Consider the following 24847-nt stretch of genomic DNA (forward strand, 5'->3'; position numbering starts at 1 on the left):
TACATTACCATGCAATTGTGGGAACTCTGATCACAATGAGAGCAGACCAACATTTGTGCTGCATGAAAAAAACTGCCAATCTATGTACATCACAGTGAGCGTGGCAGACTCAGGACCTAGTAGAAACGGACACTTTCAGGGTGGCAGGTGCTTGATGAAACTGAACTAACCAGAGAACCATCAAAGGTAAACACGCCCTACAATTTGGAGTAAGCCGATTGTTTTTTAGAAATCCTGATTACTGTGTAACCATCAGCCAGTAATGAGTTGACAGTATGTTTAGAGAACAGATGTGGAACAACACAGGATGCTAGCAGTTATGAAGTCATTGCCTTACTGTAAAACTTACTGGGAAAAGGCCAAGTTTCTCTTGAAGATCTTCCACCTCCTTTACAAGCACACGCGTCTTCTTGTTTGTGGGTGTGTGCCATGTACCCGCCTCTGTGCCCCGCCCGGGGCGACAAGGAAGGACACTATTGGCAAACTGCCGACACAGTGGGCACGTAAATTCACCCTTGTCAACAGAGAAACCCTGCAGGACCTGGTCATTCTGGAAACAAATAAAAAAAACATAAAAGTTTCAATTGGATCTGAACTCAAAACTGTAAAAATTGTCATTGATGAATTTTCTGTCAATCAACTAAACAATTAAGCTAATTGTTTCATTAGGTCAAGGTTTCCTTACCCTCAGAGACTCCATGTATGACTTGTGGCAATCTATATGCAAAGTGTGTCCGCAGGTCTGGACATAGACACCCCCATCCCAACCTATTGACACAGACTGCAGACAAGAGCTCTGCAGAATTCACAGGAGAAAAATCACATCAATAGAGCTATGTACATGTCTTCAGGCAATCAACCTTCTGGCCCCTTGGTTTATTCTGTGGTGCTGATATATTATTAGATTTTTTCATGTTTGAATCTATAAACTGCACATAAGGCCTACAAAAAAGTAAAACACAACCCAGTTCGTCATTCTTCTTTGTCAAATTAAAACCATCCTTTAACTGACAACTAGCCTGCACTAATGACCAACCCGCTTTTTTTATTTGACCGATTCAACTCATGTTAACACTGTTGGTTTAGAATTAAGCTGGAGGCAAGCAAATACACAGAAGTAGCTGGACCAAAGCCAATGTTCAAGTGTTTTGGTTTTCATTTTGAGTGAATATTTTTGAATATTAACTGGGCACGCTGCCCACTGCCATGTCCATTTGTTTTGCTACGTGTTGCACAACGTTGTGTCTTAAAAATTATGACACCCATTAACTGGCCAATAAATGTGACTACCACAAACATTTAAGACATAAATTCTTCAACACTCTACAAGTTCTTAAGGACTTCATAAATGCTTGCTTTGCTGCAAAGTATATAAACTAAATGCCAAGAAACAGCTAAATAACTAAAGAAAGCTGTTATTTTACACAATCATATTCTTAATGGTTTTATAAGTGCTTTCAGCCTTCTCTTCTCCTCTGTAAAGCCAGCAGTAGTTTCTGAGTCACTTACATCTTTGAAGAACTGTTGCATGAGGGTGAGCCTGACATCATGAGCCACTCCACACGTGTCTGCAGGGTATATATGCTCTTCATCACTAGTCGGTAGCTTCTTAGCCTCTTTGTTTTTGCAGCGATGCCCCAGAACTGAAAGACAATCACAGCAGTCAGTTTATGTAATTTATTCAGCAATTTCATTAAAAAGTCCAGGATTGAGATTGCGGTCAGAGTCTCTACTGTCTAAGCACTTCAATTGAAGATTATTTATACGATCTGTGTTGATTAGTTTTTCAATTAACTAATTATTTAAACTACAATGATAAAACAGTGAATAATGTCCAGAATAATTTCCCACAGTCACAGCTATAAATTCCTTTTTTTTCCAGACCCAAAGTCCAAAACTCACATTTTCAATTTACAGTAATGTAACAAATATTTGTGACTATTTGAGCAGCTGGATCAAGCAAAGGTTTGTCATTATGCTTGACAAATAACTTTATTAATTGATAATTACATTAGATGGCAATTAACTTTCTGTTGATGAATTAAATATGCATCAACAGCAATGACGTCACACAAGTAAAGTGTACAGCTTTAAACGTTAATGATTTCTTCTCACCAAAAAGGACAATGTCATTGTACACTCCTATGGACCCACTGTGGGTCACTGGTAATAGATTTTATGAGAAGTTATTTGACACTGAGGTCAGAGTCTTCTGAACTGTTTTACAGTGTGATAAATGACTAATCAAACATGCCATTAATGTGAGAGTGATCCTCCACTGTCGACAAAAATAAAAAAATAAACATTTGGTTCGATGTAGAAGTGAGCCGAGAGATCAACATGAATAATAATGAGCTAATTAAAACAATAGTTAACTGACAACTAAAACTTTCAATTTGGTGGAATAAAAGGCTGACTGCTATATATATTATGAATAGGGAAATTGGCACGTTTATTGGTTGTTTAAAACTGCAAACTACACGATTAAGATACACAAATCATTCCTTTGAACCCTCATCTGGAAATGAGGGGGGGGGGGGGGGGGGTTTAGAAATGCAGTACCTGAGGAGGCCTGGAGGAGAACTACCAGGCCAGTGGGTCTGTCCTCGGTGGAGGGTCCACTCTGACCACAGATCACACAGTCATAAAGAACCTCAGACTCCATCACTTCAGATGGTCCAAGGTCCATGGCTGCCTCCGTGTCCGGAGATTCTGGTGCAAAAAAGAAGAAAGAATATTAAACCTAAGTATACAACAGCTTTCTTCCAAGTACTTTCACACAATCATGCTGATATAAACACAAAATCATAACTATGGGGAATACAACAGCTGACATTAATAATAAAACCAGGAAAAATAGACTTTTAGGAACAATTACAAATGTCAGTGTTATTGTCCCCTGTGGGTAAGCAAAAAGCTTCCAACTGTGTGACAAACAAAAACACTGGGAGGTACTGCGGTATGACAGGCTTTCCTTTACGCAGACCAAAAACTGAGGTAACAATCAATAAGGAGGGGACATTGCTGCTCCCACTCAAGCATAAATACTCTCTTACGCAGCAAAATAATGAAGTAACCATAACAATAAAATCACTATAAAGAAAATAACCAACTTCTGATTTTGATGTTCTGGTGTATTTGATAATTCCTTGCAAGTCTTAAGCAAAGCAGAATGAAGATATACGGCCAAAATTTGACTGTCATTCTCTACTACCTCTAAATTTGTGAGTGGCACAGCACTAGAAATGAATTACTGATGGGATATTAAGTTTTAAATGTTAAGAACTTCAATTTGAGTAGTAAATGTTGTGGAGAAATGTCAACCTGTGTTGGAAATTGATTTATTGCTCTTTGGAAGTATATGTTCTTAGGAAAGGTCACCGTGTTCCCGGGAAAATGAAAGATGTTTGCATTACATGTCAACGCTGCAGCTTTAGCCTCAGGCCACCTCAGAGCCGTACACACACGTACACACACGTACATGTACACATACACACACACACACACACACACACACACACACGGTAACACTACAAGGACACACAAACTGAAGTAAAGAACGGAAACTGATTGAAAGGTTTGATTCGTGCATTACGGTCTGGTTAACCTTTATGTAGCACTGAAGACAGGATTCGTGTTCAGGTTTTGACATGTGTCTTTGAGACATTGCAGTGAATAAAACAACAAACTGCATTCAACTTGTATATGGATAGAAGCAGAAATATCAGACATATCTCATGAAATGGAGAAAAAAAGACTATCAGACTATCTTCAAGATAAAAAATAACTGGAAGCAAGTCAGAAAATATGAAATTAGTAATCTGATTAAATTGACCTTTAAACTTCAAAAAGAATATTCAAGCATTAATGATTAACAAAATCAAGATCGAGGTTTCCCCACCTATTGTAAACTTTTTTCCCCCAACAGCCACATGTGTGGTGAGACGTACATCAAGGTTAACACAGGAAAAGAGGTTCTGATTATAACTCACTTGAATGAGACCAAACCGAAAGTTCACCTCCCTTTGAGATAGTGCTTCAGGATAATGAATTGAAATTTTCACAGATCATTGAGCCAATATTTGACAGAAACCTCTGTAGGAGAGGCAGACTTGAGAATAGCGCCTCAAATATGTTACACATCCTGAAGAAAATAACACCAGATGTTATATTCAGTGATAAGCAAAGATATCTACAAAACAGCCTGCATTGCATTCATTGGATTTAAATATATCCCCATCCCACTTAAGTCCTTGGAGCAGGTGATGCAAACACAACAGTGAGCTTGAAGTAAAGCAAATGATGTTACTGCTCAGTAAGAAGTGTGCAGAAAGGGGTCAGAATACAGTCCTGCCAGAACGGTCGGTCTGATCACAGCAGCCATTATTCATCCACTAACCATGCTTTGTCAGGGTGGGCCATGGGAGTCCAGCCCACTATTAGTGCTTTGATCCTATGTGCCCTCAGCCAACAGCCACCCACACTCCCACAGGAGCACTCTCCTCTCAATTTCCCCTAACAGGCCTGCGGAGACCATGAGCACGGACTCATGTCACCTTGCCCCAGTGAAAAAAGGAATAGCTATGATGAGTTTATTTCAGCCTTCAGCTCTTTTCTTCAAATACTACAGTAGCAGGATGTCCTTCAAACTAAATGTGTTAATATGAGTTTGGTACTAATATTTCTGATCAGACCATTATTTATATGGTCTGAGACATATAGGATCATGTAGCACTCTGCTTCACAATTTGTGATGTTACACAATGCATGTTATTTTCAAACTCACTAAACTAGAAACAAATGAAAAATGTAAGTGAATGTGTTAAGAACCTCCGCTGCACACCTCACCTGACTATGAATGTTTTAACAGCAGGAGTCAGCAACTCAGTAAAGAATGCATTCACTATTCTTGGCTGGCCTGTTGAGCTGTGTAGCATTAAAATTACAGTAGACTGAATACTGGACTATGATTTAAAACTATTACAGTAAATATGCCAAGTAAACATGGTGTTAGCACATATACTCTGGCCCACGCCTGTTCCTGCCATGACGGGAGGCTAATTCTTTGCTAACAGTTTTTAGGAGGTGGGTTCTGTGACTTCGAGCAACACTTCAACAGAAAAGGTAAGCTGAACTCTTCTTACCAACATCCATGGCAGTTTCCATGAAACTCTTCTGCCTGGAAGCAAATTCAGCAAGCAGCTTCTGCTGCCTCTCTCTAGCCCGCTGACGTCTGAAAGAAAGAACAATGAGTCAAATACAATTCAGTGAATATGCACAAGTTATTTTAATTCTACCAGTGAGGCTGTATTTAGCTAATTATATTGGGTCCATAAGAAAAGACACCCTCTGTTAGTGAAACAGAGATTTTATACACTGAAAACATGAACTCCTCCTGATAATAGTTCTCGACAACCACTTCCTCTCCTTAAGAGAATGAATCACTACCCTCACACTTCACAAATTACAGTACTCTGAGAATAAGCACGTACTTATGTTCAGGGTATGTTTCACTTGATCATCTACAGTCATCTTCTATGTAGCAAGGACTACTGTTACACACACAGCAGGTGTTTGATTTCAACAAGGCTATGTTATCAAAGTTGGAAAGGTTGATTATTGAACTAATGGGTTGAGTCCCACTCTGGAGACCCACAGGGTGCAGAGCTGACTGTGAATTAAGCCCCTAATAAGAGGGCATAAACAAATACTGACAGGAGCGTCCAAGCTCAATAATTTTTGCTGATGGATTCAGGGTGTCGACAACCAGCCTGAGTAATGGGCAACAGCTTCTCACTTCTTATTGTGCTGACTGCATTGCTGCCTGACAGCTCTACTTCATGTGAATGGGAGAGATTCTACCTTTTCCTTCGTCTGTGGGGTGAAGCCAACCCCAAAAGCAGGCCATTATCAAGTGATTATAGCCCATTCCATCATCATTACAGGAGGGAAATAGGAGACACGAGCCACCAGTTTCTCACATTTCTGCTTATTGCTGTTTTGTATCATTGCAAATTGAATGTTGGTTGGACAAAATTTGCAATTTGAAGACGTGCTGACCAGGCATGTTTAGCAATAATCTGGCATTCTATGGTGAAAATGATTCAATAATTAGCAGAATGATCAAGTATGAAAATTACAATAAATGAACACAATAAATGATAATGATTAACATGCAGTGATTATGTAAAAGAAAAGTAGACTGACTACCCTCAGTGTCTTTTGGTTTAACATCCCTTTTCAGATGGACACAATATCAAAGTGCACCCATTTCAAACAGATAACAAGCAGCACTGAATAAACAGCATGGAGTCAAACAAATGTAAATCCATTATGGTAAATAAAAGAATCATCGGTATGCTACCTCTCTTCTTTATCCATGGTTTTCTTGTCTGTGGGACTGTTCTTCTTTGGTGGCACTGGAGGACACACCTTTCCACAAATGTCCTGAATGCTACGCCTGATTTGGCAGCTACGTGTGGCCGCCTTGGTGAGGATGCGTTCAATGGCTGTGATGCCGTCACCATGAGCATGACGGCTCGTGTCCATATCATCTAGCCAGGATGACGACAGCGAGTTCTGCTTGGACGACAACTTCTGGTGGAGCTTAATGAGGAGGGACAGCATGCTCTCTCGGATCTCCAGGATCTCCGTCACCAACTGGGGGGGTGTGCCTGGTGGTACCCAGCGTGTTGAGGAGCTCTTGGGCCTGACAACCTGGGCGGCTTCAGTGTTGCTGCGGTTGATGATCTCCTGGAACTTCCTCCTGCGCTCTGCCACAAGGCTGAATACCTGAGCTTCACGCAGGTTCTAAGACAGCACAGAAAAAAAAAATAATAATTTTAATTATGTATTTATTTACAAATAAAACAATTATAGGTGAACATTTTTATGTGGAACATTAAAACACCATAACATTTGTTTTTTTAAGGATGATCCAACCTGTATGTGTGGCAGTGTTTATGACATGCTGTATGATTAAAGCTATATGAACTCACTGTAAACACATGTGGTACATCAATAAATGATGTCACACTCATACCAAATGAGTTCCTCACAGCACATAATGTTCCAAGTATCAAGCTCACACACACATATCAGCAAAATATGCTTGTAGAGCGACAAGAGTAGCCTGTGTGACGAACATCCCTCCCAGTTCCACCTGCATTGAGGAGCTTTGGCAAATCTGTCTTTGAGCAAAAATAACATCTCCTAAAATTACACCACTAATAAACTGATGGACTTTGATGGATTGGAAGGGAGCTTCATTACCATAGTCAGACAGGCACAACACACATAAAAGTCAAATTAAATGTCTATTATAAAATTTCAGCCAACGTTTCACAAACACCTTTGCTGATAGCGGGGAAAATTCAAATCATCCTAATGTAAAATCACGCAAGCTATCTGAAGGATTGCCGTGACCTGACCTGACAACATGGACCTGAGCTGCACTGTTAAATAAACATACATCATATTGCCCAGTCAAGGCAACATCAATCACACTGACATGCAGTTAAAAAGCGTTTACCCAAACCTGCATTACACACATAATTAGTTTCAGCAGTCAAGAGGGAGGAGAACTGCTGAAGCACAGCATTATACACACACACCATCACACACCAAGACAGACCTCCTTTCAAATGTACAAAACAAACATGTGCAAAGAGATTCTTTCATGGAATAAAGGACACAAACGCAGCTGCAAATGGCATCAAAACCATCAACCTCTTTATATAAATGGGTGCAAACAGCTACCTCTCTCCAATTCCCTGAAAGACGCCTGGAATTCTGTGGAGCAAGTGCAGCAAAATGAACAATAATAACGTAGAAAGAAGAACATGAAGAAAAAGGAACATGAAGGTACCAAACAAACAATGTAAGATCTGAAATAGGGCCTGTGCAGAAAATGTGGAAAAAACATTGCATGCTAAATGTTAGATTTAAAAAAAAAAGGGTGTGATGGAAATTCAAATAAAATTAAATAAAAATAGAGATATCCTGTCCCGAACTTCGGTGTTGGATGTTTTTCCTAAAAGCAGATAAGATCAAAAACTAAAAGGGGGCACCAAAATCACTGGGATTTATAATCTGGTGACCGAGGATGTCCGCACCAATTTTCAAGGGAATCCATCTAAGAATTGTTGAAATATGAATGCTGAACCTGAGAGCAGCTTTTGAAAAGACACGTATATATATCTGATAAGTAAAGTAAACATTTTGATCTGTCGATGTCTGATCCACATATGCGTCAATTGTTCACAACATGCCTTGGCATGCAAAGAGAAGCCATTTTAATTGGTAGATCAGTGTTTCCCACAGATCTGAAGGCAATGTGTGGTGGTAGGCCTGCGACCGACAGGGGGGGGGGGGGGTTTGGTTTCGGTAAACTGACCGATGGGGTGGGGGGGGGGGGGTTGGTTTCGGTAAACTGGCCGACCGGGGGGGGGGGGGACTGTGTGTGAGCTATGTGAGAGAGACGTGTGAGTGACAGAGAGCAGAGAAAGGAAATGCAGTTTAACGAATACGATGCGTATCTTTTAATTAGCGTTAAAAAAATAATTAATAACGAAACGCAATTATGTGGCGGCCGGTGTTGAATCTGTGGCGCACCGCCACGAATTAGTCTATGTGTGGGAAACACTGTAGATGGTAAGAAAGGGAATTATTGAGTATCGTAAAACCACCTGAAAATCGTATTTTTGTTGACCTCCAGTGGTTTAAATCCTGACGTTGCGGCAGTGATTAGAGGTGTACTCCAGGAACAAGGTTACAGGCTCAACAGAGCACACTTAAGACCACACCCATACAGCAGTGGTCAGAAGTAGAACAGGCAACTCTTAATCAGCAAAACCATTGAATTACTTCTTTTTAGTCTGATGTTAACTTGCTCTTTAAAGCTGCATTATGAAATCTTTGAGCACTAAAAAGGCAGGGCCAAAAGACCCAAAGCAAAATTGACAGCAAGCATTAATGCTAACCTGTTAGCAGACAACTACTACTAACTATCCAGCAAACAGCAACAATAACATCCCATCATATCATGTTTCTGGCCACTTGATGAACACAGTCCCATTAATCATTGGCCTTTTGGCTCTAATGTGAACATGCTCTGGGGAAAAAAAAAAAAAAAAAAAAAATCGGGGTCTCGTGAATTTTCCTGTTTCAGTTTTCTCTTCCAGCTGCTGATTTACCAAACAATCATTAACAATCTGACTACAAGTTCGTTATTTTCATTTATTTTGCTTACAGTGATAATGCACTGTAATTAACAGCACTTCAATTCAGCTCAGAGCTTTCATTTACCTGGCCATAAGATGAAGCTTCAGCGCTAGTACTGGGAGGGGGGTCTCTCTTCACTTCAGGAGCCGTCTCAGGAACCCGAACCCTCACAAAGTTGATGACATGGTGGAGGTTGGAGAGGAGGTTAGTGCCAGGGAACCAGCTGTCATGACAGTGCTCCTCGATGCAAGGCTCCTGGAAGCACAAGACACAAACTGTGTTGGACACTCGTTTGCATTCCAAATCGTGAGAAAACTGGTTGACTCTCAGCCCTCATATCTCACCTCATCCTCCTTGTTGTCTTGAACCTGGTTATCCAAGCCAAGCTCGATCAGGTACAGCACCATACAGAGCACATGCTCAGACATGTTCTGATGATCCATCCATATCTAGAACATATCAAACTATTAATTTACACTGGAGATACAATTTTGCAAGTAATATTAAACAATATTTGTATTTTATGTATTGTAACTCCATGGTACAGAAAATTATCTCTCTTATTACTGACACCAACCATATTAATGTTTTCTAATGTCTCATCAATACTATGAGGTCTGTTTTGTGCTGCATTTTCTACATGTTGTCATTCCTGTATTGTCCCAGTATCTATTAACATGTCAGCACCAATTAATAGCCAAGTTATAATACTGATGCACCAATTAAATATGAAAAAAGCACTTCTGGTTTAGCTCAAGGTGAAAATTGAGATGCAAGGGCAGCGCTATTATACTGTATGAATCACTGCTGAAGGGCTCACCTTGTAAAGGAGAGTGAATATCACAATATGCAGAGTCTTGCAGTGCAACAGCTTGATTAGGCCTTTATAGCATGGGTGCAGAGGAGTCCTCTCCTTGTAAGGTGGCCACGGGTTGCCGGTGTGAATGCCAGACTGTTTTAAACTAGGTGACATAATCATTCACAAGAGAGGAAATAACAGAAGAACAATTAGCAACAGACAGCACAGTTATTACCACATCCATAATGGCATATGTTAGATCACATGCAACAGAAGGTCGTATTTCCACATAAAGCAAGATGATGAGGGAAATAAGGGTCTGATGATGTGATACCGAACATTGTTCAGAGTAATACACTGTGCAAAACCTTTTAGTCTATGCAACAGAAGAGCCCATGGGTCCCTCACTCTATTAGTGATGATGGGATCATTGTTATATAAACCAGGGCCAGTCTGACAGGCAATCCATCATTTTCAAACTGTGTGAACGTGCAACATAAGTCTGGTATCAGACTCTGAAGGTGGCAATGACAGCTTCAATATGTTTCAAGGAGAAATATGGCTCAGTTTGTTGTGGTTTGGAACATCAAAAACTAGCCTAGAAGAAACATATACTGTGTCTAAGAGAGGTACGACTAACCATCAGTTATCTATCCATACTTCCAATTATAGCTGCACCAAAAAAGGCCTAAACCCCCATTATAAAAAGGTTATCTTCCCAACAACCATTTTAAACACAGGGGCACTCACTGAGGTATAATTAGCATCTTCACCTGTTCCAGTAACCGTAAAAGAAAATTAACCCCAAGGTATCCCCTTTACCTCCACTGACATGTTTGTCTTGGGAGACGTCTGTACCGCAATCAAACAAGACAGATTTCCTCAATTCTATAACAATTTAGCCTGAAATATTGATTTTCCTCGACAGCTATCTAATTGAAACCAATTCTAGCACCTGGTAGACCTGACCTTTCTTATCACATCCCCTCATGAGCAGGTGAGAGAGAGCTGACCTTACGACACTGAACAGAGCATAATGCAGGTCAGCTTTGTTGGGGACAACTGCACATGAATCCTCCAGCAAAAAGTGCAAGGCGAAGTGCAGATAAAGACAGCAATATTTGACTACTAGGGTACAAACTATAATTGTAAACCACTGTTCATTTCAAATTATATCAATAAACAATTTATTTGGGGAAATTAAGGCAACGTGGTTAACTTACAATGCTGAGTATCTGTCCATTGCTGACTGAACGTCACGCCGATAGACTGTTCTCAGAACAACCATGATGGGGTCAAACTCCTTCTCCCACACCTCCGCTAGTTGAGAAAAGGGACAAATCTGCTTTGTAACAGCTGGTATAAAGTGACACTGATTCTATTTTTTCCTGTTTTCGTCTTCTCTGTGTAAGTGGTGTAAGCCTGCCCCCAAGTGGCCTGATGAGGACTAATGACACAACATAATGCTCTAGACTTTCAGCCTTTTCAAGACTTATACTCACTTTTTTTAGATCTCTACCCACAAATTATAATATAAAGTAAGTAGTTTGATATACAATATATTAGAGGTTGGCTTTAAAGAAACAAATGTGTTCTGTCCAAGCCAGTTGTAAAAGTAATCTATAAAAATGTGCCATACTTATTCAATATGAGTAATGCACTGATGACTACTTAACAATAAAGATTCTAATCTGTTGCATAATGTTAAACACACACAAATATTACATAGTATTAAAATACATTGTCCTGGTATTGGAGATCAGTGTATTGGAGACATTTAGGCCCATTCCTCTAACCTTTATACACACCACACAATTGTTTCACAAATGTGCTGTGGACTCAATTATTATATTTAAAATGTTAACAAAACTTGAGACTCATCATGAAAATACACAAATGGCAACACACATCACCCAGCTCAAAAGTTAATATTTTTATGATGCGTTGTAGGGCATGAATTAGCAAATACAACATTGTTGATGTTGGGATAATATTTTTTTTAAAGCTGAAGTCCAGTGATTTCCTTGATACTAAATGACACAATATTTCTTTTTGAAATACATTTGATTTTTTTTTTTCCTCAATTTGGAAAGCCAAAGCAAATTGCAGTTCTCATCACTGCTAAGACTGCTACTGGCCAAATGAGGGCAGTAGGCAGAAGTTCTGCGTCAGCCTCTAGTGAAAAACATGAATCCTTGCTGAATTTCACCTGACAAACAAGTTAATTGTGGTTTTGAACACATGATGAAGCCTGAGAATTTACAATAGGTTGTTGAGGCTGGCTGAGGACTTTAAACCACAGCATTTTCAGCACTCTACACTAACAGGCTTTCCAGCGCAATTCTAATTTACCTGACCTGCCTGATACACTCATACCTCAGACTACATGGGAGCATAAAGTCTCATAACACCTAACAAGTATCTTGTTTCACTTCCACACATGGACAGTTTTGTGCTAATTAAACATTCAACAATGCTGTGACATCCCCCACTGCAATTCTCATAAAGGTTACTTATTACAGTGGTTCAATTAGTAAATCGTTCAACTTCATCATAATCATCCTACCTTTAGGTGTGTACATTCCCTGCTGCATGGAACCTCCTGGCTCAAACACTGGTGCTTTGAAGTCCGCCACAGCAGAGAGCATCTCCTCAAAACTACAGCTCCCTGGTACAATGCCACTCTTTGGGTTGGGATTCTCTGGAATCTAAGAAAACGTTCTTAAGGGAAAAAAAGATGGGAACAGTGTCTTCTTTCCAGAAGCTGTTTCCTGACTAAATAGCTGAACTGGTCTGTTGTCAAGCTAAACTTTATGTTGTATATTGCATTCAAACTCCACTGCTACATAATTTAATTATTTATTGCACATGTCACATTTAATTTTTGGACTTGTCACTTTCATATATCTCATACACTTCATTTCTTTGTCTGTTGCACAGTCCACATTTAATTAGTAGAGTCCATGTTTCATTTCAAGGTTTGTATCCTATTTCAAACTATTACTATTATTACTATTCTAGTACTAGTTTGTCTATGTCATTATAATATACATATATCATAATAATAATAAACAGATTGTGATTCTGATGGACTGGAGGTAGATGCTCTTTTAAAGTATTTGTTGAGTATTGAAGGATACAAGGTCTAACAGTGCGCTGTGTGTACGGTCGTTCATGCACAACTGGGAGACCATCTCAGCCCGCAGGATCTCGTCATCTGTCATCCCTGTAAACGAGAGAGAAAAGTCAAACATGAGGACAAACTGAAAAAGATTTGATTTTTTACTTGAAATTTTAACTGGAAGATTCTGACTATTATTCACCATCCACCAGCTGTCAGTAATTTAAACTAACGAGTTAGCTTGTTAATAGTCAAGAGTGATGTGAAGCAAAAAGACACAGTCCACTATGTCTTTTGAAACACAATTATATGGAGTGAGGTTTCTTTCTCAACTAGAACACATTAGCCAGAAAACCTCCAAGAATTAACATTAATGCTGGTTCATCAGTCAGAAAATTATGTAACGTGTCAAAGGAGAAGTCTAAAAAGAAAAAACGCCACTTGCATTAAAAACTGCACTAGAAAACAGAAACAGTGACTAAAAATGCACCCTCACCAATAATAACTCCAAGAGACACAAAAAGGATATTGATATACTCAGGCTTCTCAATGACCATGGGGTGTATGAGCACCTTATGCTGGGATCAGAAATCCCAAAGTCTGATTTTGACATGATTTTGTCATTGCCAACAAATTTCCAGCATCAGGCCCGATTATCAATGTTGGAAACGACCAACGGGCATATATTGTGACATTATCGAAGAACAGCGATGTGGCAACAAGAAGTTTCCAACAAGAAGTCTAGCTTGTCAGATTTTTTAGTATTTTTCTGCCTAGTTTAACATCTTCTACGATGTTGACCAATAGGATGACAGTGTGCTCTCTGGTGTATATGTATACAGGGACACAGACAGTCAAAGTGGTCCAGCTGCTGAGCTGAGCCACGCTTAGTGTTGAAGACAGCAGAAAGAGACTTGCTTCCTCCACAGGTTGATTTAGGCAGTGAAACCTGCCATCGATCATCACCGTTTTCTTGAATACTATATAGCTTTTCAGTTATAACTGCAATCATCTTGAACAATGACTGCTCAGAGTCATACTTGTGGTGTTGCCAAGTTTCCCAACCAAGACGCAGCAAGAATTTATGACACTACGACTGACTACTCTGACAGTGACCTTTGTGAAAGACAAAAATATTGTGTAGTCTGATCCTGACTAGACAGCAAATACATTATGAGCTTTGTGAAACAGAAATTTACTGTTTTACCATTTTATTGTTTTTCTAAGATTTGTTTTTTTCTTACTCTCTGTACACCGTGTGCATTCACTGTCGTACCACTTACCCAAATGAATGCGAAGGCTCGTCAGTATGACCAGAAAGGTCAGCGCTCCTTCTAGCATCGGTCTCTCCTGCTCAGAGTCTAACACAGCGTTCTGATGCTGAGATGCCATGGTCAGCAGGTCAACCACTTTGAACCTGTGTGAGAGAAGATAATATGTAAAATACAATACCACTAAGCTGTGCTGAATCGTAAATGCATTAAGTCGTAGGACAATATGAATTCCCATATGCACGAGCGAGTTGGAGCTTACCTCTCAAAAACACTTGAGATAAAGTAGTCAGGATCAAGTCTTGATGCACAAACCTGTAATATGCATACAGAAAGAGGAATTCAGAATAAATAGGACCCAAAAAAGGAAATAACACAACTACAGTTGATGATATTGATAGTGGGCAATGCTAACCTGGAGCAGATAGATGTCTGGGTCAATCATGGAGTTACAGAAGTGTGACTGCACGTAGGTCATAGCTTGTCCCTTGATCTGAAGACCATTTCTGACCCACATGTTGCTATGGATCTCTGACAGACATGCCTGCAGCAATACAAAGTATCAATTAGCATGTGGCTGCAGACCTGGAGGGGATGCATACATGAATATAAACACTGAATCTGCTTACAGTCCTTGGACGCTATACCTGAATTTGGAGTGGATGCACCATGATCTTCATCAGCATCTCTTGGTCAGGCAGGAGGCTGTCCAGGTCCAAGCCTTGGCACTTCACAGCCTGAGAATTTACAACCAAAAAATGAGCTTTTCACATATGACTGCAGTGTATTCTTGCATGTTTTTGTCTTAAGAGATTAAGAGATGGGAGCTTCTGGCATACCTTACTGAGGAACATGGCATAGTAGCGATGCAGAGGCAGGTGAAATGTCACTTGATTTGGGGCAGGCTGTGAGAGATATGCAAGGCATGAGAAACATGGGAAGTAAAAGCTTTGCTTATAAATAAAAGTGACTTGTCTTTTTAAATTTACCTCATCAATGAAGCCAATGGCATCAAACCAGATCTGAAGAGTCTCCAAGCAGTAGCGTACCACAGTCTTAGTATATTCCTGTGTCTCCTGCACACAGACAATTTAACATGTTAAAGATTCATGAGGTTATACAGTAAGTGCATGTAGCACTGGATGTGTAAGCAGCATGTTCCATTAATCCTTCAAGATCACCAAGGATGCACACAGGAGCTGTGTGTGATAGTAGAGACAGGACTTACTTTGACTTTGCAGTGTGTTAAGAGACCCCACATGGGTTGTGCACAGGCCTCAAGCTCTGCTGCAAACGCTGCATAGTATGTCTGAGACTCAAATTCCACATGTTCATTCAACTCTCGCTTGTTCAGGTTCATACCTATCACAACAGGAAATGATTTCTAAAGGTTAGACAATGACCACATGTTACATGGCTACTTAAGACTCATATAAACAAGAAAAAAAAATCCATGCAAATATCAAAATGGCTATAAACATGTTAGCATACTAGTAGATTATTTTATCCTACACTTCACACCACTACACAAATCTACCAAATCTGTTTGGAAAAGCCAGATTAATCTCCATAAAAAACAGGAGAATTTTAAGCAAGAGTTGTGCTGCAGACATGCATAAAATGTAACAGTGACACTGCACATAACATCAGCAAGAGGATACTGAAGCCCACTGTACAAGGGTGAGTGTTATTTATAGGGCTGTGAGAGGAGGACACGTCGCAAACGAGTGGCATTAACCACAATGCTAATTCAGTGACAAAGATTCATACTGTACAGCCTGCAGCTCACTTTTTCATCAGCCATTATTATTACCACAGAGTAGATAAGATAAGCCTCTGTGTAACTTCATATACTCTAGGTATATAAGGTCTGACTGAAAATCTGCACAATCAAGAGCAATCATTTAAATAAATTACTGTGTCTGACCTCATGGAGTTTCCATCATAAATGACAGCAGCATTAAGCTGTGTGGTGATGTTATCAAATCACCAGGCTGCCATATCTGAATCGGTGGGGTACGAGTGAGCAAGTACAGCCTTATTAATCAAGAACAGATAAATAACAATGGGGTGTGTTATATGTACAACCACAAGATGCTGTGGGATCCAAGAGCAACACATGTTTTATGACTAATTGTCTCAGCTGTAAAATTTCAAGTCTGATTTAACAAAGGTGGAAACACAGCAGGTCACCAAGAGTATTTGTCCCTCTGTAGATATAATATCTACTTCTACATTTAAAGCATGGGCCACAAATGGCTTTGATGGCCAGAATACTGAACCCCTGCTATCAGTGCATGAATGGGAGGCATTGTGAAGCACTTCTTCTTGCTCAGGCAATAGAAGCAGCATATAGGTGCAGTGGCTTTATCATTTGACTATGACTTACCTTGGAAAAACGATACAAAGCTCATCCACAGCATCAACAATGAATGGTCTTCCAGGAACTTTTTTGCTACACTTTGGTGTGAGAGGATGTTGATGAAGTCACTAACTAATGGCCAGTAAGTGTTGTTCTTCAACAGAGCCTCACTGCAGTTCACCACAACATGGCGACTGTTCTCTTCATCTAAAGAAAAAAAAAGGTTTAAAGTGAATAAAAAATATGTGGAGAAAGACATCAACCAATTCACTCATTCATTTAAAAAGAACAACTCCTGCATGCTCATGGAGTGTTGATAATGGCAGTGGTAAAGTACAAAAAGGACTGCACTCAAAAATAAAAAATAGAAGCTTATTTCACTTAAAACCAGCACAATGAGAAAAGCCAGATGGATGAAACATCAGTGTATTAAAATATTAACATGTTTCAAATTATTGCATTAGTGAAAATGAGACAGGGCAAGTCTTTATATATGAAGCTAATGGTGATCCAGCAGCGTAAAAACCTCCTGATATAATTTCTTCCATGTTTCTTGGCTCATAGCACTGGGTCACTTCAGAAGTTAAATACAATTTTACATTTTAAGCTGTATGTTAGTTAACCACTGACATCTTTAAACAGAATCTCAACTTGGTAAAGCAAAAGTGTAACAATGCATACTGCCAAAAGAGATCATGATCAGTTTCCAATATAAGAAACCTTAAGAAAAACATGCTGTTCATATATGGTGTGACAACACAATTATTTTAAGTGTGATGATGTGTGTTAACTTAGTATGAATACTGATAAGCCACAATAGGACAACTTACCCTGAAGTTCACTTTTAATAAGGCAACTCTCCATCATGTAGAGAAGGACTGTGACCATGATGTCCAGGAGCTGACACTCTTCTGTCACATGTCGAGCCAGCTCCTCGTTGCTGAACAGCTGCACACTAATATGTACAATGCGGTTGGACATCGTATCCGACTCGTGGCTTTTCATCAGTGTTTTCATGATGAATGCATAATGCTGAACAAACGTTTTTGTAAAGGTGATCTGCCAGAGAGGAAAGCAAAAGCCCAACAACAATTAACTGTTATGTTGAATCCTTTTAAGGAGGATTCAATTTGCTTTCAAAACTGTACACATATTACAAAGATCATTTAAGCCAATATAAATGTAAACATGGAAAAGAGAATACCTTGTAATCTTGATCTGGCAACATGTTGAGTAAGAAGGTGACCATCTTCTGAGGAAACTCATATTTTATTGTCCAAAACAGCAGTTCCTCCAAAAAGCATTTATGCTTCAGAGATTCAATAATACATGGATCTGATGGCAGGAAAGGTGCATAATAAGAAGTGCAGTCCCTCTAACATAAAGTATATCAGTGCATTACATTTATTTTGCATTTACCTTTTGTACTGCTACTCAACTTAACCCTCTTCCTCTGCCCAACGGACTGCCCTGCATCTTGGTCCTCCTAGAACAAAATAAAGTCCAACAAAATGAATTTTAACATGTCTGCACGAAGTACAAAAACTAACAAACAAGCCTGAAATGTTAATTGGTGAAAGGAAAAAAACAAAATCAAATGTTTTGATAATTGATTTATAACTTAATTTATGTGAAAAGAGGCTCTGGTCATTTATCGATGTTTTTTGACAAAAATATTTACCAATTTATCAAAACTAATGAGCACTGAACTCAACTTAAAATGCACATTGTTTATTTTATGTGTGATGTTGATGTATACCTCTTTACTGGACTCATCTGGGCTCCCTGGTGCAGTGGTCCCTATGAAAATTAAGAGAAACATTTATTTACAAGTGGCCACAAGCAGAATGCGAGATCAAAAATACAAAGGTTACAAAGATCTCAGTTAACAAAATTGTTTTCAATATTCCCCATTGGCCGCAAAGTGAGATAACTCATTTTAAATAATGTATGTTAAGTCAGATTTTATGTCATCAACATTTGCTTGAATGCCCATGATGAAGGCAGGTCAAGCATATCGTGCGTAAAAAGTGGAAGAGAAATTGGTTATGGCCAGTTCACAAGAATATGGAGCTGTGGAGTTACAGACGTATATGTGCAATTCAGTCCCAATCATTTGACTGATTTTCAATCTAGAATTTATCACAATGGAATATTTGCTTGTTGCAAAAGGAAAGGTTTGTGACACCAGCAGGGCTTGGACCTATTTAAAATGCATGCAGACTGTCCAGAATTTCAAAAACATCATCTTACCTAATAAGACCATTGCTCCTGCACCTCCTTCAGCACCGACAGTGACATCAGCAGCAGCACCTTGGGCTTTCTCCTCCACAGAAACCAGACCCGAATTCTTCAATGCTGACAAATACTTCTCATAGTTCTTTTTAGCGTACAAATTCTCCTCTTGGCCTGCAGCAGTGGAGCAAAACAGAAAGTGCAACAACAACTATTATATTATAATCTCCAGATGAACAAAAACCTTTATCAAAAGTAAATGTGCAGCACATAGTGTAGAAAGTTGGAAACACCTGGATCATGTATTCAGCGACAGAGTGCCTCAGTCAAGGTACAGATCAGCAAGATTTAGTTCTCCCATTTTATCAGTTTAACACTTCAAGTCCAAAATGTTTGGTTTGTGCTTTACTTCACATTTTTTAATTTTTAACTGAAACTTTCCCTTGTGAGTAGAAAAAATATACAGCAACACTAACAGACTAGAAAAATTAAACAGCAGCCTAAAATCAAGGGAAGCACTAAAACTCAGTAGTGTGGTAACTTTTGTCAATCATAACATTCTCATGAAAACTAGTGTCTATATTTACCCATGCTCAGCTCCTTGAACGTTTGCTGATTGGTCAAGATCTTTGTCAGTACAGTCCTCATTGCCCCTCCCATCTTCGTGAGCTCCTCCAGGAAGGAGATCTGAGGCTCCAGCTGTTGCAGGACTTTCTGTAGATCTCTCTCAGTCGAGGTGTCTGGTAAAACAAGATAAGAAATACAGGTCACGAGACTCAGTACTTTGTGAATGATTTGATGTAAAAAGTTGTTTACAACTAATATCCAGCTTGCACAGCAAACCCCTGTTTTCATTAGATGTGCAACAGGAGAGCCACGTCATACAGATAGGTGACAAGTAAAAGGAAAAAATAACATCAAGCATCTAAGTAAGGTGTTGGGCCTTCACGTGCTGCCAGAATAGCTTCAGCGCACCATGGCAATGATTCTGCAAGTCTCTGAACTCTTCTGGATGAACCAGTTCTGTTTTTTTCTCCTTTGATGATGGTGGTGGTGGAGAGCGCTGTCTAACATGTCAGCCCAAAGCCTACCACAGTGACTGTGTCCATATGATTCACATCATTTTTATACACATCAAACCATTCAGTGACCCCTTCTGCCTTATGGATGGGGGAGTTATCATTCAGGATGGTTTCTATCCCATCAGGATAGAAAGGATAAAGGTGATCACTCAGAACAACTTTACAGTCTATTGATTTGCATTGACCCTTCTCTATAAAGGGACAAGTGGACCCAAACTATGCCAGCAAAATGCCCCCCCACAGCATAACAGAGCTACTAGACTCCTCACTACAGGGGTCAAGCATTCAGACCTGTAGTTGTTTTTCCTTTCATTGGTCACTCGTTTGAATATACAAAATCCAAGAGAATGAGAGTGAAGAGGAGACTACTGTCATGAGTCTTTTCACCTGGTTCAACGTATCCATCCCTCAGATACTGTATGATACACAGGATAAAGCGAGGAAGAACCATCTCAGACATCAGGAGAAGGTCTCGAGGAATTGAGGGGACATTCTCCCCTGTTCTCAACCGATGCCGTCGGCAAAACCTGTCAGAAAGAAAGAAGAAGAAAAAGAATGTTGATATTGCAGACCTTTGACAGACAGCATCATTTTCTCTCTAATGAAATTAAAATGAGCAGGCATAATTAGCTTAGGCTTCAGCCTGTTCCTTTCTGGCATTTAAAGAGACATTTCTTGAGTTAATTATTATAAAAGATAGGAATTTTCTTCTGTGTATGTAAACATAATGCTTTATGTATGTATTAATGGTTTAAATGTGATTTAGTGCATATGTTTTATGTTTTCTTATGAACTGCAACAATAAAATGAAAATAAAATAAACTTTTGTTGCAATGCTGGAGCAGTTTTAAATATTTCAACAGGTGAAAGAAAGTAGAAACTAAGTACAGTTGGGCTGGAAAATCTGTCACCATCCATTTAAATTAATTTTAATAAACACATGTTTTTACACCTGAAATATTTGGGAAATGTCTTGGGACATAAATATTGGGCTGGGTTTGGAAGAGTTTTATGTCTCAGTCCATTAGTAATGCATGATTCATCAGCAACTGAGAAACTCCTCAATCTCTTTCTTGTATTGATAAGACTAAATTTGACTGTCAAAACAAAAATGATCTGCCACTGTCACACTGTGACCCGCTGCTGGATACTGACAAAATCTTGTATCAAAACTTTGTGTTACTTAGCAACATAATGCCAACTTTGACTGTAATTTGAAATAATAGAATTAGACTCTTTCATACAGTATTTAATCTAATCTAAGGATTCCCATTACCGTTTCTGTAGAGGAAAAAAGCTATCAGGGAAGTGATGAGATGTACAGGTGGATTTTAACCCAGAGCAGTTAACTGTAATTTAGTCTTTGACATTTAATTCACACTGCAATAAATAACAGAAATAATTAGGTCATACCTATCATTATACAGATTCATATACACACATATGGTACAGACATATAAACAGAGGCAGATACTCAAATACTACAGCTGTAAACAACACAATGACACAACTAAGATTTCAACAGTCTTTAACTGTAGTTAAATATATTATAATGACAATTAAAGTCTCCACACACATCAAAGCAGACACATTTATCATATGCAGGCAGATAACAACCTGAGGAATAAGATTTTTTTATTAGGCTAGCCGGTAAGTGGAGGTTATCCCATTAACAAATGACAGAATAGAGCACATTTAAGACAGAATAATGTGGAAGTTGACATCGATAAGCAGCTGTGGAAATGTTATTGGCTATAAAATCCGCTCCCTTTCCCACCAAGACCAGTGAAAACGATACTGGCTGTAACCAGTCGGGTTAGCATAGCCGCCTCGGACTTACCCAGTCTCTCGCATGACATTACCGTCTCCACAGTCACAGGCCCCGCCAGCCTGGCTCCGGAACATGTTGAAATCATGGCCCGTGTGGTCCCCGTTATTGAAGCACTCAGCGCAGAGGGACATGCACGGAGAAATGCCACAAGTCCGACATCGATACGCCACGAAATTAGCCGTCCACACCAAGCCGCACAGTGTCGCGTTGTCATAGGAGCGCACCGTTTTACAGAAGTCCTCGAAACCGTCTCCTCCTGCTATCAGACATTTACACCAGTCAAGAGCATCCGTGTCCGCCGCTGGTTTCTCGGGATTTAACACCACATCGAGCAGCTCCTGAAGTTGTCGCACCCCAGAGCTGTTGTCAGTACGGGTTAAGTCTGCTTTCAGGTGGGCGGCGGTGGCTTTCTTGTCCCGGCGCAGCAGCAGCGACGCCGCCATCATGAACTGCTTGTTGTCCACAAATTTATTTTTGTTGTCTTGCTCCCATGTTCTCGGACTTCCTCGCGATACTTCCACACTTACCCCCCACCCCCTCCACCACGTTGTTATTGGTCAGTGAATTTGTAAACCTGATAAATAAGGAATAACTTTACTTTTCACAGTTGTTTGGAACAATAATTATATAATATAGTATAAAAATAAATCTTTCTTTCAATTACTATTTTACTGACAAATTTTTCATGGCAACATTTATTTTAATTTTACTGCTTGTTTTTAAATCACTGAAAGGTCTTGCCCCATCCTACATTAGACTACTGACCTTCTCACCTCTTACACCATTCTTTGCACTGTCATATCTACTCACCAGCTGTTGCTCTCGGTCGCAAGCAAGGGGCGGAGTTAGGGGGTGGCTTTTGGGGCTGCAGCCCCAAATGTTTTCTCAAAAGCCCCAAATCTATTTTGGAAAAAAAGTCATTTTTTTCTTAGTAGTGACATCAACAGTGAGTTTATAACAATTGTTTTTTTCTTTTCCTTTTAAAATAATTCCTTATTGTTATTTATTTATTTATATATACTTTGGTTTTGCAAGATTATTAATAAGGACCGAAATAAATCACTACTACTACTACTACTACTACTAATGTTTGCAGTAGTCATACGAAGCAGTAAAATTAAATTCTCCGCATGTGAAAAACATTGTCCCCGGCTATGGGTGTTCTGGGCTTAGCCCCAGATCTGGTCAACTCCTAAATCTGCCTCTGGTCCCCAGAACACAATTGTAGAATTCACTTTCATTGGAAATCAGATAAGCTACCTCAGAGTCCTCTTTTAAAACTCTCTTAAAAACTCATTTTTATAGGTTGGCTCTGAACTTATGAGTTCTTTCCGACCTATGCTTTTAATATTGTTTCTTTTTTACGTTCATTTATTCATTGTCTTTTATCTTTATTTCTTGATTGTAGTGAAATTATTTTGATGCACAACTGGATTGTGTATTTTTGTTTTTATGTTTTGGAAGCACTTTGTAAACCCATTTTTGAAAGGTGCTGTCTAAATAAAGATGACGATGATGATTATTATTATTATTATTAATATCATCATTATTATTATTATTATCATCATTATTGTATAAACCGAACACTTGCCCAAAACCAATTTAAACACACACTCCATATCAAGGAAACATAACATATCATCCACATGTGATTGTTAATTACAACCCATTAAAAAAAGAAGTATAAAAACAAAACTTAATCTATATATAAATACCAATAGGGGCACATTGAGTTTAAATGATTCAATCACAGTTTCTCCGCGTCAATAACAAAAATAAATTCATGCAACTGGTTTCTGAATCACAGTGGACTTGGTATCCAGTCTTAAGAATAGGCTTTTTTACTTGTATCATGCTTGTCTTTGTTGCTGTCCTCTCAGGTATTTGTTGGGAAAGAGTTTGGCTGTTATAAGCTTTTTGATTAACAATGTCAAAGTAATATCCTTTAAAATGCTTTAGTTTTAGCCAACTTATTATTTGTAGACACTCAAGAAAGACATTGATTTAAGTTACACCTTTTGTGGGGAGCTAAGAGCAAAGCTGGTTACTTTTATTTTGATATTGCCCTCATACCAAACAACTGTGTTTTTTTGTTTTTTTTTTACAGATGATCATATCTCCCCTCACTTGTTAATACTTTGGAAAAATGTATTGTTTAGATTCACTGAATATGACAGAAATCTCTGCTCGCACTTCTGTTTAATGAATTTGCTTCCTAATCTGACGAAATCTATACACAAGTCATAATTTTCTGAACTGACTTGTCCATATCAAAAGAATACTGTATCTATTATCTACTATATCTGAATATATTATCAAAAATGCTGATATATAGACATATTATTATAGACATATAACCACTGTGCTTTGAAATATTTTTTAACTATTTCTTTTTTTTCATTTTTATTACAACCTTTAATCATTCTGGTAAATTTGGAGTTGTGTAAGTTATATACAAAAGCTGCTGTAAGCCTGTTGTGTACTTGCTTCCATTAAGCTGTAAAAAATAAAAAAAAATAAATCTACACTTACATCCAATTACACTTAAAGTAATTCAATATGAGTTGAGTTTGTTTAAACAGGTCGATTAATACACAAACACAAAAGACTAAACTGTGTTTTGTTTTGCTTGTTTCTAGGCAACTGACAGCCTCAGACTGTCAGTTGATAGTAGACATAAGGGACTATCTGTGAAAGCACCAGTGCTTTTAATAATGAGTTTCAACATTACTGCAAATCCCTGAAGTGTATGAACTTAAAATCTACAAAAGAACTGCTGAAATGTGGATAGTTTTACAAATTAATAGATGTATGTACTAACTTTTATTTTAAATTGAAGGCCAATTCATGTGAATTTATATATTTTTTATCTTTAAGTATTGTAATATTTATGTTGCATCATTTACAATACATTACAATTTTTA

The 24847-nt window shown here is 38.8% G+C and overlaps 1 protein-coding gene across 1 annotated transcript in view; it reads right to left on the minus strand.

The window, feature by feature from the left end:
- ubr3 (ubiquitin protein ligase E3 component n-recognin 3) overlaps nt 1-22384 on the minus strand; it is a 42429-nt gene extending 20045 nt beyond the window's left edge. Inside the window, exons 1-28 of the mRNA XM_053328492.1 lie at nt 21933-22384; nt 20480-20619; nt 19598-19750; nt 19029-19184; nt 18535-18575; nt 18195-18261; nt 17980-18110; nt 17606-17834; nt 16803-16982; nt 15642-15775; nt 15403-15489; nt 15253-15318; nt 15061-15150; nt 14829-14957; nt 14676-14728; nt 14426-14559; nt 13162-13247; nt 12588-12729; nt 11245-11341; nt 10043-10184; nt 9567-9671; nt 9307-9477; nt 6365-6810; nt 5145-5233; nt 2563-2712; nt 1510-1643; nt 686-796; nt 350-550 (exon numbers count right to left, since the gene is read on the minus strand). Coding sequence (XP_053184467.1) covers nt 350-550; nt 686-796; nt 1510-1643; nt 2563-2712; nt 5145-5233; nt 6365-6810; nt 9307-9477; nt 9567-9671; nt 10043-10184; nt 11245-11341; nt 12588-12729; nt 13162-13247; nt 14426-14559; nt 14676-14728; nt 14829-14957; nt 15061-15150; nt 15253-15318; nt 15403-15489; nt 15642-15775; nt 16803-16982; nt 17606-17834; nt 17980-18110; nt 18195-18261; nt 18535-18575; nt 19029-19184; nt 19598-19750; nt 20480-20619; nt 21933-22369 — 4101 coding nt within the window. The 5' untranslated portion in view covers nt 22370-22384. The remainder of the gene's footprint in view (nt 1-349; nt 551-685; nt 797-1509; nt 1644-2562; nt 2713-5144; nt 5234-6364; nt 6811-9306; nt 9478-9566; nt 9672-10042; nt 10185-11244; nt 11342-12587; nt 12730-13161; nt 13248-14425; nt 14560-14675; nt 14729-14828; nt 14958-15060; nt 15151-15252; nt 15319-15402; nt 15490-15641; nt 15776-16802; nt 16983-17605; nt 17835-17979; nt 18111-18194; nt 18262-18534; nt 18576-19028; nt 19185-19597; nt 19751-20479; nt 20620-21932) is intronic.
- Nucleotides 22385-24847: the final 2463 nt, after the last annotated feature.

Source organism: Scomber japonicus, chromosome 11, assembly GCF_027409825.1.
Source record: "Scomber japonicus isolate fScoJap1 chromosome 11, fScoJap1.pri, whole genome shotgun sequence".
Classification (NCBI taxonomy): domain Eukaryota; kingdom Metazoa; phylum Chordata; class Actinopteri; order Scombriformes; family Scombridae; genus Scomber; species Scomber japonicus.